At 52.0% G+C, this 15,776-nt stretch overlaps 1 protein-coding gene across 1 annotated transcript; it reads right to left on the minus strand.

The window, feature by feature from the left end:
* Positions 1-995: 995 nt before the first annotated feature.
* MZB1 (marginal zone B and B1 cell specific protein) lies at positions 996-14,457 on the minus strand. Its single transcript, XM_090064848.1, has 4 exons — positions 13,831-14,457; positions 7,575-7,696; positions 3,692-3,796; positions 996-2,238 (listed from the first exon to the last, which is right to left on the minus strand). Exons 1-4 carry the CDS (start codon positions 14,050-14,052, stop codon positions 2,058-2,060), a joined length of 630 nt encoding a protein of 209 aa, XP_089920974.1. The 5' UTR covers positions 14,053-14,457; the 3' UTR covers positions 996-2,057.
* Between the last annotated feature and the right edge of the window lie 1,319 nt (positions 14,458-15,776).

Raw genomic sequence — 15,776 nt, forward strand, 5'->3', positions numbered from 1 at the left:
TTTCAGCAGAGATATCCTCAGATTTCCAACTTTTGCAAAAAGCTCTGCAGGGGGCAGAGTTCCAGCCTGCAAGAGCTTCTTGCAAAGAGGCCAGGAAACCCCTAACCCTGTCCCGAGGAGGAGGGAGAGGGGGAGAGGGCAAGGCCTGAGGCTCTTAGTTACCCAAGGCTTGGCTCAGGCTCACTGTTCATTCCTGGAGCCTAAGGTATGTGGGGCCTGCAGGGGGCTACGCTTCCCCTCTAGCAGGGCTGGGGGGTTGTGGGTCATGGCTGGGGGGCACTGGCAGAGCTGGGGGGGGCTCTGGGTTGCAGGTGTGGGTATGGGTGACTGCCAGAGCTGAGGGAAGAGCCAGCAGGCATGTGGGGGGCAGTGCATAGGTGTGGGGCTGAGGGAGTAGAGAGGTGTTGGGGAAAGCCCCACATAGAGTGCCCACCGGGGTACATGGACCAGGAGCGGCGTGCTATCAGCTCAAGTGGGCTTCGCGTTTCCCTGTGCAGCTTTCCTGAAGGGCCAGAGCATGCTGCTCCAGGTGCACATGCTGCCAGCTGGGTGGGCACTCCTGTGGGAAGCTGGCTGAGGGGGCGGGGAAGTGTTGGGGAAAGACATGGAGTGCCCACCCACCTGGTGGCACATGGACATGAAGCAGCATGCTATTCACCCTTAGGGGTGGCACACAGGGAAGCACAGAGCCCGCTTGGGCCAATACATGCCACCCTGTGTCTATGTGCCTCCAGCTGTGCAGGCACTCCATGTCTTTCCCCGGTGCAGCAGGGCACAGTGGGGCTGTGCGAGGATCTCCTCACCACTGTGAGCTCCGCGCTGCCCTGGAGATGCGCCTCCTGCTCATGGGGCTGCAGTGAGGGCAGCAGTGCAGGCTTGCACCCCTCAAAGCAGTGGCACGCACAGGGGCCACATTGCTAGGGCAGCGTGGAGCTCACAGTGGTGAGGAGATCCTCACATGGCCCCGCTGTGCCCTGCCAGCCAGGTCGTGCCTGCTGGGCTGAGAAGGCCCCTGGGGAAAGAAGCACAGTGGCAGCCCGAGCCCACAACCTGTGCCTGCCCTACATACAGATCTGGGAGGTGCGGGTCTCCCCTGCTCCCTGGGAGTGCATGTGGTGGTGGGGAGCCAGTGCCCTCCATCCAGCCTGCAGAAAGCAGCAGGGAGGAGTGGGAGCCGGGGGTTGTGAACCCTGGGGGGCTTCCTCTGGCAGGGCTGGGGGAGCAGGAGCTGTGAGTGGGGGTAAGGGGCACCAGCAAGGCTGTGGGGGCTGTAGCAGGGAGTGAGAGGCACGAGCAAAGGAGGGGGTGTGTGTGGGGAGCCTTTAATTTTAATAACAGATTTTATGGCTTTTATTAGAGAATTTATGATTTTTTTTTTAGCAGAGAATTTGTGATTTTATATCAGGGAAAACCAGGATCCCTGATCTAAAACCAGGATGACAATGTGATGGGGGGATGAAGTCAAGGGGAGCTGTAGATACTTAGCACCCTGAAAATCTGGCTGGCAACTCTTTCAAGACACCCAGTACAACCAAGGTGCTATGTGTCCGATCCTCAGCTGATACAGCTTGTCCCAGCTTCATGAATGCAATCCATCTTCAGCTGACTTCAGCAGAGCTACGACCATTTATATCAGTGAAAGATCTGTCCTGTCCTGTCCTGTGTGTCCCCCCGCCATCACTAGATTCCTAAGTCATGTGGTTTTACCCAGCTGCCCACAGGTGATGAACTTTATCTATTAGTTTATTTCAGAGTTTCTCATAAATTGGACTGGGATTAATTATTATTATAGGGTCTCCTGGATGTATAGGCTGGTTTGTTTCTATAGGGTTGCTGTGAGCCCTGTTGGGGTAGTGGCTTTGGGCTTTTTTTAAGGATTGCCATTTAATTAAGAGAGCACAGAAGCAATTGTTTCCTTGGGGAAAGTCCCCAAAAGCACACTGGTCACATTTGCTGGCTTGTCTGCCTTGGCAGGGGCCCTTTCAGCAGTTGCCAGGCTGGAACAGAATGTTCCTAGATTATATTTTGTGCCAGATCTTGGTCCAGAGGGTGCAGAGCTACAGCTCACTTTGCAGAGACTTTACTTTGCTCCTGTCTTTGGTGTGGGTGAATCTTGTGCAGGCTTTCTTAGCCCCATAGCACAGGAACTCTTCCAAGCCACCTGGCCTGCGTCTGTACTCCTCATAGATCTGCTCTTCCCCTGACTCACCGAGGTAGCTATGGCACATTTTGTGTAACCTGTAGCAGTGAGAGAGATAGAGCCAGGCATTCATGTTATCACAAGAGCAGTCACCCCAACTCCCAACCTTGCCTGGTCCACCATTGCAAAGTCTTGCAAGGGTCTTCCTTCATGCGTGAGCTGTGTGCAGGATGTGAAAAAATGCTGTGGTGTGTTAGCTCTGTGATGTAGTTTCCTTGTGGGATGCTGTTGCAAGCAGCAAGAGAGATTACTCTCCAATTAGCTGCAGTTCCTGGGGTGGAGCTGGTTCCTGTAAGAGGGGGTTTCCTAGGCACAGACTGGGATCACCTCTCCTTAAAACCTGGTGTCTCCAGCCAGGTTGCCAAGCCTCAGGTTTTCTTTACAAGTTGGGCTTTTTGCCAGGCTAGAGCCAGTTTTGCCATGATACAAGAAGCTCCTAACTCTTGCAAATCTCAGCCCTGCCCATGGGAAACCTGCTCCATGACTGCCTGCCTGCCCTATTCTGCTACCTCCTGGGGAAGAGCAGATAATCGGAGTTACTTCAGGAGCAGGCAGAGATCTTCCACCTCCCTTCAGAAGCAGACACTGCTCTCACAGGGGCAAAAAAGGAGAGATAAGAGCAGAAAAAGCCCAGCCACCCAGCTCAGGGCAACTCTGCTCCAGCCTCCACACCTGGGAGCAACGGAAAAGGGGCCTTGCTCCTCCCTGCTCTCTCTCCGTTCAACAGTCAGCCTGGGAAAGGCGGAAAGAGGGAGGAACCCCTGAAACCAAAGGAGGCAGGGGCAGTGGGGAGCAGGGGCTAGGAGAATGGGCGAATGTGTGAGGAACTAGGTGGAAGACTGGGCATGGGAGCTCATTGGGGATTGGGGCTGCAGGATGAATTGCTGTGCAGTGGGACACGTAGTCGAAAGGTTGATGTAGGGGCCACATGTTCTCACTCTCTACGTTATCTGTGTCTATATGTGCATACACACACGTACACAGAGGCGCGGGGGGGTTCAGCAATCGAGAGGCAGACCACAATGTGTTTTGGGGGGTTTGACTCAAGATTTTTGACTCTTTGGGGACCAAGTTACACAGTGTAAATAATAAAGATGATACCCTAAGCTGATACCCTAAAATTATATTATATGTGGTAACACTGGGCAGCAGGGGTTGGGAGTTAGCAAGCCAGGTGGGAATTGGAGTGAGCTGCTGCTGAGCAGGAAATGGGGCTGGTGAAGGTGGTTCCCTGCTGGGGGTAAGAGCCTGGACTGGGCAGGTCCCATCTCTATTTCCTTTGCCATCAGCATGTTGTTTGCCACTGGCGGCGTGTGTAGGAGGATCACTGATCTATAGCAGGTCGTCCCCTGCCGGCAACTGCACTGGGTGTTGCACAGCTGCCTGGGGCCGCTGAGTCTTCCCCTCCCCTAAGCCCATCCCTGCCCCCCTCCTAACAGCCCACAGTACCCACGCACCCACACACTGTGCTTTGCCTGAGCCCCAGCTTACCTTGCAGGCCAGGGTCCCCCCATCATCATTACACTTATGCTCTCCTGGCTTTTCAATCCGGGCCCTGCAAAGCGCTTCACCCCATTCACTTCTTTCACCCCATAGCTGCAGAGAGACAAAAGTGAGCAGGATACAGTTAGAGGGACAGCAACACAAATTGGGCGGGGAGAGGACACACTGGGGCTTTAAGAGGTTTCCTGGAAGCAGCTGCTCTGCTTCATTTCTCAGATCCCTGGGGAAGGGGGTGTGAGGCCAAGCAGCTGGTGGCTGGGGCTGGCAAAGGCAGGGCAGCTGAGGCCTTTCCTCCAGTTACTTGTGGGACAGGAATGCATTAACCCTCCTGTTTGTGTCCCTGCTGTTAAGCGACACTTTCCCCTGGGGATCAGTCCGTGCTAAATTAAACACCTTCCATTATTTGGCTTGAGCCTGAGCTCTTTGCCTCAGTTAGACTCTAAGCTGGGTCAGAGCCTTGCAAAGTCATGGAAATGCTCCTCTCCAAAGCTGGGCCCTGCCCCCATAACAACTCTAAACCACCACCAAATGCCTCCAGGATGCAAGGCAGTGTAGGGCTGAGTGTCACTTGCAGGTCTCAGCACCTTTGTAAAAGCTAGAGGGGGCTCAGAGAGGCCAGGACAGGAGAACAGCCTTCTCTTCCCCACACTTTGGGACACCTCATGTTTGCAGGGGAGAGAGTGGGGAGCTGGGAGTGTGAAGCTCCGTGGGTTTCTGGGCTTGCCCTATCCAAGGATGTGAGAAGGGAGAGCTCCTTGCATGGTCTTCATGTTGCATGACCGTGCAGGAGGCAGGCAGAGCCCAGGAGTCCTGCGCTGGATGAGCCCTGTCCTGTCTGCAGTAGTTTTGCGTGTCCCAAACTCCCAACTCTGTTCTGACAGCTGGGCTTCACCAGGACCCAGACGGCGAGCAGCCTTTTGCTGAGTCACTCAGCATGGGACGCCTCAGCCGAGGCTGGAGGCCTCGTTCTATCGTTCGCAAGTAATACAAGAGGGATTTAGAGGCTGTAATTGGATCCAACTATAATCGGATGCACGCAAGATGTGCAGCTTTCAGACATCACATAGGTCCTTTACTGGACTATGGCCCAGTCCATGCTGGAAACACACAGCCTGCTGGACAAATGCCTTGTGCTGTATAATCCATGCCTGGATACTACAGGGGATTTAATTGGTCAGAGAAGTCACTAGAAGATCCCTCTGCCCATGTAATGGGCCATAAGGGACTGATCTTGAGCTGGAAGATGAAACTCAGCTTGTCTGGTTGTCCCCATTTCAGGATCCTCAAAAGAGCTTTGACTGCATTGCAGAAGGGTGCAGAGGGGTAGGGTACAGCCCTGAGACTAAAGTAACCCAGGTTCAGTTCTCTGGTCTGTTGCTTCATGGGTCATCCTGGCAAGTCAGTCTCTCGGGGCCCCTTTCCCTGTATGTAAAATGGGGAATATAGCCCTTTCCTATCTCACAGGGTGCTTGAATGCTGTGAGGAGAAATACATTGAAGATTGTGAAGTGTACTCATATAGGGAAATGAGAGCAGTGTCAGTGGATATCTAAGCTCTGTTTCCTCAAACATCTCCCACTGCTGCTCCATGGAGAGTGTGAAGGGCAGATGCTCACATGTAGGCCATGAGGGAGAAGTTCAAAGGTGCAGTTTGGTGGCCTGGCTCCAAGATGAACCCATGAATATCAACCATAAGGGGCATAGCGTGGGCATTGTGTCACTTGACCTGCTTGGAGGTGGCACTACAAGGGGGAATGGGGCAATGTGAATGGCCAGCTGGGAACAGGAGCAGTAAGTGCCTGGTAGCTTCCATCTGCTATAGAGCCTCATAGCTGTTACAAAGCTTTCTCAAGAAACCAGGGGGCCTCTTGTGCACCCCCTGACAGCCAGCGTTCCCCGCTTAGGCAATGGGTGGGGGGGCAGGCCGGAGCACTGATGTCCCCCAAGAGCGCCAGCCGGGGAGTGGGGGTGCCAGGAGAAATGCCACTGTACTTCCAGGCTTGCCACTGGCACTTCTGGGTCAGCGTGATCAGCTGTGCCCCCCGCCCCGCCCCCGGTCACTGACTGGCTACTAGGGTGTCAAGTGCCCCCCTGACTCAGGAGGCACCAGTCTCCTACGCCAGGGGCTGTTTATGTGCTGTGATGGAGAGGAGCATCAGGCCGTTCAGATAAAAAATGACAGCAAATTAACCCCCCCTTTGCTCCCCCTTGCCATGGAGGATCAGGAGCTAAAGCAGGGAGAGTAGCAGCTTGAAGGATGCACTGCCTTTGAGGCCAAAGCTGCAGACTGTAATGACTTAACCAGAGTCCAGCCCCTCAGCTTGTTATATGACCCCCTGATTCTGGTTAGTCCTTTGGCTTGTTTTCAGACTCTTGGCTTTGGATCCTGCCCCTTGGTTTGGAACTTGGAGTTGTCCTCGGTTGCTTCCAACATACAGTTCACCCCTGCAGCCCCGACTGGTCCTCACTCCTGCCTCCACCCCTAGGTCTGATGCCCTTGTGAACCCTGACAGGGGTTCTCTCAGTGCAGCAGCAAAAGCACTCAACCCTCGGACAATCAGAGCATCATAGAGAAACAGGGCCAGAAGGGACCTCTGGGAGGCAGGATCATCCCTGGCTAAATCATTCCAGAGAAGTCTGCTCTGAAAAACTTCCAAGAATGAAGACTGTACAAACCTCTCTGAGCAGTCTGCTCTACTGCCTAACCACTGGCATAGTGAGGAAGCTCTTCCTAACAGCCAACCTAAATTTCCCTTGTTGCAGGTAAGACCATTGCTCCCTGTCCTCTCTCTTGGGGCCACAAAGAATAGTCTATTTCATCATTCTCTCTACAATCACCCTTTAGGTAGTTGAACTGTTATTAAATCCCCCACCAGTCATCTTTTCTTCAGACTAAATAATCCTATGACTTTCCTCATAAGTCATGCTTATTAGACCTCTGATAATTTTTATTGTTCTTCTCTGGACTCTTTCCCATTTATCCACATCTTTCCTGAAGTGCAGTGCCCAGAACTGGACACACTGCTCCAGGTGAGGCCTCACCAGTCTTTCTAGTGTCTATAGGTTGTCTCTGTGGAGTGAAAGTGGAAGAGACCCTAGAGGAGCTGCCATAGCAGGGTCTCTTAAGCCTGGCTGTGGGGCAGCCCTGAAGGAGCCTAACTCACCAATTTGATGGTCCAGGATAACATGGTGAAACATCCAAAGGCCTAGACCATTGTCAGTTCACCACACTGAGAGACCACCAGGGGTCCTATCCTAGCCAGAACATGCATCCTTAGCTGCCTGGATCCAGTGCCCAGGGTGCTGGGCTGCCCAGTCAGCTGCATGGCAACTGCCAGGCTGTTGCCACCTTCTTACTGAGAAAAGCCAGGAATGCTCAGGGAGTTGCAAATATGTATGGAGTGATGCCCCTCACCCCAGGCTCCTGGTGACTTCCAGGGGAGTTGAGGGCACTCGGTGCCTGGCAGGATGATGGCCTTGTATGAAGAGAGGTCCCTGGGTCTTAGAGGGGTGCCCAGCCACTCTTCCCCTTTATCCCCCTTGGCTTTGAGCATTAGAGTCCCTAATGGAAAGAGCACTTCCTGCTAATCAGTGCTCTGTATTGGACATGGGTTGTTCCTGGGTTACTCGGATCTGATCTGGCAAGGACTGAGCCCCTGTCCCCAGCAGGAGCATGCTGTCCTTTCTATTTCCATCCAGCCCCTCAGAGGAGGTATCTTCGTGGAAGTGCTTGTAGGTCTCTCCGAGTTTAGCTCTGCTGTGTCACAAAGCACTTTTCCATTCCTTTCCTGGGGGGCGTTAGGCGAGCCTGCCACACACGCAGTGCTGGAACACCGTACACCAAGTACCTACAGAGGCTTCTGCTGACTCACTTTTCCCAGCTCTGCGAGCAGCTGTTCTCCAGCGCATCCACGTATTCAGACTCACTCAGGAGGGCACCAGGCTTCTTTGCCAATGACCATTTGGATTCTGCTTTTTCTAGGTATTGCTGCATCTTTAATGAAGGAAAAGGAAAGGTAAATGTAGGTGGAATCAGAGCAGCTGGGAACACTGTTCATGCAACTCCTGATCCCTGCCATGTCACTGCTGTGGCAGGTGCTGTGATGCTCAGCCCTGCTCCAAAGGGGTTAGACCCTCAATAGTCTTTCTGCTAGAACTTTCCTGGAAAGTGAATTCTTCTTCCCCACGTTTCCAGCTGTCTCATAGCTGAACCTGAGGGGGCTCTCACAGCATTTAGCAAGGGCACTTCACCCAGGGCATGTTTACACATGCATTAAGGCACTTTTTCTAATGCACAGTACCTCCAATGTGATGGCACCTTTCATGCGTGTGGAGTCTGCTCCGACATGCTGGAATTCCAGCGCACTGTAGCAGACTCAATTAATTGAGTCTGCTGGAGTATAACAATTACTGTAGTCCAGCAGCCTCCTGTGTTTCATGTATCAGTGTACCTGTGCTTAGAAAGGGTGGCAGGGCCACTTGAACTAAAGCTTGTTTGATGAGCTCTAGTTCAAGTGTCCCCACAACCATTTTTAAGTGCAGGGACTCTTCTACACAAGACACAGGGATGCTCTAATTAGAGCAGCTCTCGGAGCCGCTCTAATTAAAGCACTATTCCCCTGCCCCTGGAGCACACGTAAAAGTGCCCTGAAATACTAAAGAAATATGCATTAGGCTGCCTTAATGCATGTAGTGCATAATGGATGCATGTAGTTTTTAAGTGATGCTTAATGTACAGTAGCCTACTTTACTGTGTATTAGCATAACTGCACCATTTTTAAAGCGCACGTGTAGATGTGCCCCCACATATTTAAACTACCTCCCCAGGGCCTAGTTCTCCTTGATGGTGCCTCTTTAAACCATTTGGCTGGTGCTCACAGGTAGAAGTCAGTGTATTTGACTTGCATGAGAATAATGTGGCATGGGGCATTCCTGTGGCATTTCCCTGTGCCGGCACCTGTGGCCATACCTTTACTGAGCTCACACACACAAGATCCCTGGCTTCAGTTTCCAGCTGTACTAGTTCTGCTTCTGTGAGCATGGATAAGCTCCTGTGTCACTTTGGACCTCACTACTTGATCTGCAGAATGATACTTCCCTTCTTCTGGGGGGCAAACCCAGTGTCAGCAGATGCTAACATGCTGTTTCAACCAGGCTACAAGGAGTACCTAGAAAAGAAGTCAAAGCGGCATCAAGGTCTGTGCTTTTAAAGGCTGAGCTTCTCAGACAGAGAGTCTTGGTCCATTACTGCTATGCCCAGCCTTCTGGAAGGGGGCACAGATTAAAGCAGATCTCTTGCAGGCATGATGAGTACTGGACAGTGCAGCTTGCCTGCTCTTACACACATGAGCTTGCTGAACTGCGGGGGGCTGCTCTGTGTCAGGGGAGTATTGGCCACAAATACTACCCCCATGCAAGAGATGCCCAGCTGCAACTAGCGGTGTAATTACAGGGGCAGCAGAGGTATGTGCCACTATTGTTCAGCCTGGAAGTATGAGGGAGAAACAACATTATCCTCCCTCATCAACTCTTGGTTGCTTGGCTCTTCCCCTCCTTGTGCTGTACCTAACAGATCCTTAATGGCTGGGCTCAGCTTCAGCCTCCTGCCAGCAGGGTCTGATCTGTCTAGTGCTGTGCAGGCCTGAGGCTGCAGCTTGGTGTTCCATCCAGGCAGCTCATGGCCTGGCCTGGCCTGGCCTGCCCATTCTTGGCTTTTCCCTTTGCCTGAGACTGGGAGGATGTAAGAGCAGAGAAGGTGAGAGCCTGGCTTGACTGGAGGAGCTGAACTGGCTGGAGAGCAGGAATTGAATGAGGGGGGTAATTTTTCTCTCTAAATAATTTGCAAGACAAGGGCACGGGAAGGCCTCAGCTCCAAAGCAACCTGTGGGTAGTGTGGGGTAGAAGCGGGGGACAGGGGGAGGTGGTATGCTCAGGCTGCCGCCTTGTTGTTGGGTAAGGTAGGTCCCTTGCCTGCTGTACAGCTTCTGCTTTGCCTGCCCTGCTGGTGGGCGCAGTGTGTATGTTCCAGCACCCAGGGTGCCCTGGCATGTTCAGCCGAGCATGGGTGAGAGCCAGTTTGCTACGTACTGCTAGAACGCACCCTGGGAGTTTCCTTCTTTCAGACCCAGAGCTAAAATAACTTTGTGTGTCGTTCCCCCCCCCCACCTTTGCATATCAGCTTCAGGCCATGAGTTGGTGGCATTTGCAGGCTACCTGTTAGCGAATGTTGGGACTTGTGGCTGGGGCTAACAGAAAATGACACACAGGTGCTGGTCCTTACGAATGGCAGAGGAGGAGTCAGGAGAGAGCAGGTGGGGATGGGAAGGAAACCACAGAGAAGAGAGAGAGCTGTGAAGGAGATGGAAGGGGGGTGACCGCTCCTGCCTGTTGGGGCAACCTGGGGAACCTCCTCTGTCCTACACTTTTGTGAGCCCTGAGTTGTTCTGCCAGGCTTAAGGGCTGGTTTTGCAAGGGCTCAGAGCCACAGCCAGCACCAGCATTCCTAGCACTCTCCTCTCTCTTAGGCGCTAAATAAGGCCCTGATTTTTAAGAGCTCAGCACCACATGCCTCCAGCAGGCTGAGCCTGTCGAAAAACCTAGTCCAAAGGGTAGAGAGGGAAACAGTTGCCCCTACCTGTATGCATACATGTGCATATGTGTGCACCACCCCCCTCCAGACACACACACATGCTGCTTTCCTGGGTTGCTAGAAAGAGAAGCAGAGTCAGGGAGTTTGCCTACAAGGGATTAGCCCACACCCTGATCATTGCAAACCTTATAGTGCAGGGAAGTGACCAGGAACCCAGTAATGCCAGGTAGCATGGCACCACAGCCATTAAATACTTCCATATGGCCAGAAGCAGCCAATCATGAGCTCCTAGTCTTTGCTGGTTGTTTGGTGGCATATGTGATATCAGGTTGGTAGGCCTCAGACACGGGCTCCAGTACCCTACCCTGTGACTCGGGGCTTCTATAGCCCCACTTGGCTCCCTTTTTGGCAGTCAGAGAAACTAGGACCAGAAGAAGGCACCCTCCCCCACCCCATCACTGCAAGCAATGGTTCCTCCAGCCAGGGCTGAAGTGCAGCAGTGGAGGCCAGGCACTGCAAGGGGAGAAAGCTTGCTCAGCATTTGACCAGACTTTCCCTTATAGACTTGAGCCCTGAGAGCCATCTGTGCAGCCCCAAATCCACACCTGCATGGGGTTAGGCACAGGGACTATGCTGTTAAAGTGTCACCCGAGGCAGTAATCTCTGCAGATCTGACAAATCCACAATCAGAAGAGGCCACAGCCAGACCTTGACAATGTCGCTACTGCTAGACTGGGAGCTGTGGTGCTGCAGACCTTGCCATGGGCCCAGTGCAGGGCACTGAGTGCAGCTGGCTGGATGTTTTGCAATGGCTTTTCTCCTGTGACACACTGCACCTGCAGGCTTTGCGCCTGGGGTGATTTGCATAAATCCATTTTTACCCTTCAGTGTGGAAACAGATGCCGCTGTGGGGCTGCCAGGAGCCAGCTGCTAACGGCCCACCCAGCTCTTTCCCAGTGACTGAGAGAAGACATTCATGGCTGAGCCAGGTTTGCAAGGCAGCATTTCCTGACAATTTATGTTTGCAGCTGCTGGTTTGGGGTGCTGAGCTTGGCACTTTTCAGGCCTGGCAACATTTTAGGAGCTAGCCCCTCCTCTGCTAGCTGCCCTGGGGGACAGTGTCATGCTCCCAGTGGGAGGGATGAAGCCTTATTGCAGACAAGTTTGCTCAGAGGTCACCCGCTACATGGTAAAAGGATATCAGCTTGGAGGAAGGTGGTTCAGCGTGGAGCCTACTCACCACGTTGTGAGTAGGCTCAAAACAGGTCACGGGAGGTGGCTGTCCCATGGGCAGTTCTGCCACTGAGGGGCTGAGATCATGCAAGTCACTTAACCTTCATGGATCTCAATCTGTTTGACTGCAGAGGAAGTCATGGCCCATCTAGGCCTGTCAGGGGCAAGGCAGGGCTTGATTTCTAAAGCACTCAGAGACCCTGGATGGCAGGTGCCATGTTATTGCAAGGGTTGGAAAGCTTCCCCTGGACTTCAGTGGGCTTTGGATGAGGCCCACAATATAAGGGTTAAGGATGGGCCATCAGGCATTATTTGCTCTGGCCTTTCCCTCCCTGAAGTATCCTACCATTGCTCATTTCCAGGCAACTCCACTAACGGCAGCCGGTGCTCAGAGAGGGTCTAGTACAGATGACATGCTGGCATTGCAACCCTGCTCAGAGTGAGGGTTGATGACCTGATGATAGAAAATCAGTTCTGAACCCTGGGAGGTGTCAGTCTGCAGAGTCAGAAAGCTGCATGCCATAGGTCCACTTTTCAAAGCAAGGTTGTAGGTTAAGAAAGTGATTGGGGGTGAGATTTCTTCTAAGAAGGGCCTCTGTCATTTGGGTGGGAAAGTCCCTGGCTGCAGAAATAACTCTAAAGAACATCAACAGGGCTTACAAATAACAGGGGGTACTAAATTGGGGGAAGGCAGGCTTTCCAAATCAGATCTTCAGGAGCTTGCTGATCCACAGAAGGAGTCTAGTAAAGCCAGCTGGGGATTGTTGGGTTTATAGACATATGTTATAGCTTGCACTGATGCCTCAATTGCAATTTCAAAGCATAAATTCAGAGACTGCCATTCAGTGTGTCACATTAAAAGTTGCTTGCATCAAATCTCTGGACAGAGATTTTGGGGGATAGCGTGATGGGCCCTGCACCCTGGGCTGTCCATCTATCACTGTGACTCAAACACAATTAGTGCAGCTTGCTTCTGTTCACACCCAGCACTGGTGACTGCCCCCAGTTGTCAGAGCACAACTCCCAGCACAATCAAATATGGAGAGCACACTAGAGTAAGGGACAAACACTAGTGGGGCCAGTGCTACTAGATTCAGTCACAGGGATGGGTCCTAGATCTGACATATGAAATGCCTGCTTCCTGCCAGTGACAGTGAAAAGTTATTGCCTCGTGTCTGCTGACCTCTTCCCTATACATGCAGCTCAGGGGTGAGGAAGGACACCTTCCACTTTGCCAAGTTTGGGGTGCCTGGTTCTCCTCTTGGAGTCACCTGATGGAGCCCATCTCTGATACTCTTCTCTTCTGCCATGCCCAAGCCCTTGGTTTTTGCCCCCCCCCCGCCTGACTGGACCAGTGTGCTTGTGCTGTGGGCAGAGGATAGCCTTGATCTGGAGCAGGAGGAGGGAATGGGGTCTGGGGTCTTCCCTGCACTTTCCCTGGAGGCAGGAACAGACATCAGGGGAACTTGGATGGGGAGCTGCCACTCAATGTGGCCCCATCCACTGCTTGAGGCCTCCACAGTCCCTCCACTGACCTATCCTGAGATGGATCCTCTGCCCAGGAGGCGAGGAAGGGAGCAGAGGATGCCACGTACACCCTTACTAAAGAGGCGGAAATCCCCACCAGCTGGGAGAGGGACAGCTGGACAGCATGGGGGATCAATTAGATAGTCAGCCTGCATCCTTTCTCCCTTACTCTGGCTGCAATTACAGCACTATTACAGTGTAAAAAGATGCCAGCCCAGCCAGGGGCTTCATCTCCTGGTTATAGGGTTTCTTGCTAAGTAAATGTGTCCAATAGTGTTGGCTGAGAGGCAAGGCTAGTGTGATGCATGCTGTATGGCCCTGAAAAAGCAACCCGAAAAGTTAACCTGTGTGCAATATGAAATAATGGCCTCTCCATGTATCAGAACCACAGGTCTAGGGGGCCTTTGGGCCAGTATGACTAAGGCACATGAGTCTCTGTAGCCAGCAGCACATGAGGGAGCGATGCGGCTGGCATCACATCTGCCCACCTGCGACCCTCCAGCCAAAACGACCAAGCCCTCATGAACAACCAGGGCAGCAAGGTAAGCCTCTGGAGCTGCACTGAGACAATATAACTGCTCAGCCACTGCCTCTGGTCATGCGCTGCCATTACAGCCTAACTACCCTGGAGCCTCCACATTCCCTGCATTGTAAGCCAAAAATATGGTCACAGCACCAGGACAGGTGCCCTCATTTCTACAACCCTCTTGCTGTCTTGCTTCAGGTTTCAATGCCTGCCCTGTCCTCTAAGGCCATCAAGCAAAGTCTAAGCAACTCACCTGGAAGGATACTGCTTTACAGGCATCGCAGAGGAGGTGCTCAGGCATGTGGGCAGAGTAGGTTTCCTCAGCGCTGAGCTGGGGGGAGGATGCAGAGAAGGCTTTTTCTGAGACGGGGGGCGAGTCCTGGAGGGGGCTGCTGGAAGAGGAGCTCTTTCCATCCTCTGCTTGTCTCAGCTCACAAAAGCTCAGCACCAAGAAAACAGTCACCAACAGCTTCATTTCCCCTACTCAGGCAGCCCTCTGGGAGGGGTGGGGGAAGGCAGAGAATGTGCTGAGAGGAAGCGCCGGGGCAGCAATAAGCAAATCCTGGGGCCAATGAGAAGTCACTGCTGCTTCACTAAGGCAGCATCATCTTTAACAGGACCACTGTCTCAGTGGTTGTTACCCAAAGGAGAATTTTAGTGGCCCAATCCCTGATGCAAACCACTGAGCTGCAAATTTCTGCCATTTTACCTTCCTCACATGGTTAATTCATCTACACAGTGCTGCTATATAGAAAGACAGGGAAGCACAGGGCAGGTGGGGGTGGACAGAAATGGAAAATCCTGTAAGGGACTCCAGCTTGCTTCCTTGAGGTCCATGAAAGATTGAGTTCTTCAGTTCATTATCCAGCCAACATCCCAAGTCTGGGGTGTCTCCCGTTTCCCATGGGCATCTTAATCCTCAACCTCTTTCACTTGTCTTGGGAAGATTTTTCAGCTTAATTCCACAACGTGTTTACACACTTCAAGAGTTCGGAGAGGGTTCTCAGGTTCCCTCCTCAGCTGTCACTTAGCCAAGCTGGGTATATTTAGATCCTCTAATCTGTCCTCATCAATCATCCCCTTCGGCCCCCTGACTGCTTTGTTGTTCCTCTCTGATCTCCCTCTCTTTCCCCTCTCTCCATCTTCTTCATACAATTACAACATGACAAGCTATGTTGCCTTTGCTCTGGCACTGGGAACATGTGCCTAGCTTTCAGTTTGGCAGTGAATTTTGTGTTGCATGGGAATGGGAAATTTGTCCTGTAAGGACAACAGGGTCAGATCCTAAAGGTGTGCCTACATGGCCTCCTGAGTGAAACCAGGCAAGCCAGTAAGAAATAAGCCCTGTCCATTTGTGCCCAGTCTGTGTGCACCCTGGCTCACAGATTTTCAGAGCACTTGTACATCACAATCTACTTCACAAAATTGCAAGCTTGGGCATGCAGTCAGGGGTACCTTCATTTCAAGAAGGCTTCCTTAGCTAGATGGTCCAGCTCCTTACTGGGGACAGAAACTGAGCTGGAACAACTGGTTAGTTGTTGGTGCAATGAAACCAGCAGGTCTTTCCATTGACTTCCTTGTGAGCTCTGGTGCACAGAACAGCCCTGCTACTAAAGTGGCACTTTATATTTTTCTAATCATTTGGGCTGGGATTTTTCAAAGAGACTTAAGGGCATGAGGGCCCCAAGCTCCACTGTACTGCAGCAAGAGCTGGGCACACAACAGCATTCAGAGCTCTTGGAAGTCACAGTCTTTACCAGTTGGTGCTGTTCTGGGTTAAAGCTCAACTGGTGTGAAGCGATGCAGTCCATGGATTTAACTGGAGTTACACTAATTTAAACCAGTTTGTGAACTAGGTTATTATGTTCTGATTGAAGAAATCTAGTGCCGGTGAGTTTCTCTTGGATTATTCTTCTCACCACATGAGTCTAAGACATTCTTTATTCACCTGTAAGGTGTGTGGTGGATCTCAGCAAAGACAGCTATAGTATCTCCTATTTTCTCTTGTCCAGGCTCTCCCTAATGTTCTCGAGTTTGTATTGCAGTAACATGTTTCCGCTGTGCTCTATTGTCATTAGCTAGCAGAAGCTACCCACCACTCTTACATTTATATAGTGTGGGAACATCTACATGAGACACTTTACTGGGAGAATCTATATGTGCATTAAAGCCCTTTTTCTAATGTGCATTAAATTTAGT

This window comes from Crocodylus siamensis, chromosome 10 (genome assembly GCF_052110815.1).
Source record: "Crocodylus siamensis isolate JL-2025a chromosome 10, ASM5211081v1, whole genome shotgun sequence".
Taxonomy (NCBI): Eukaryota; Metazoa; Chordata; order Crocodylia; family Crocodylidae; genus Crocodylus; species Crocodylus siamensis.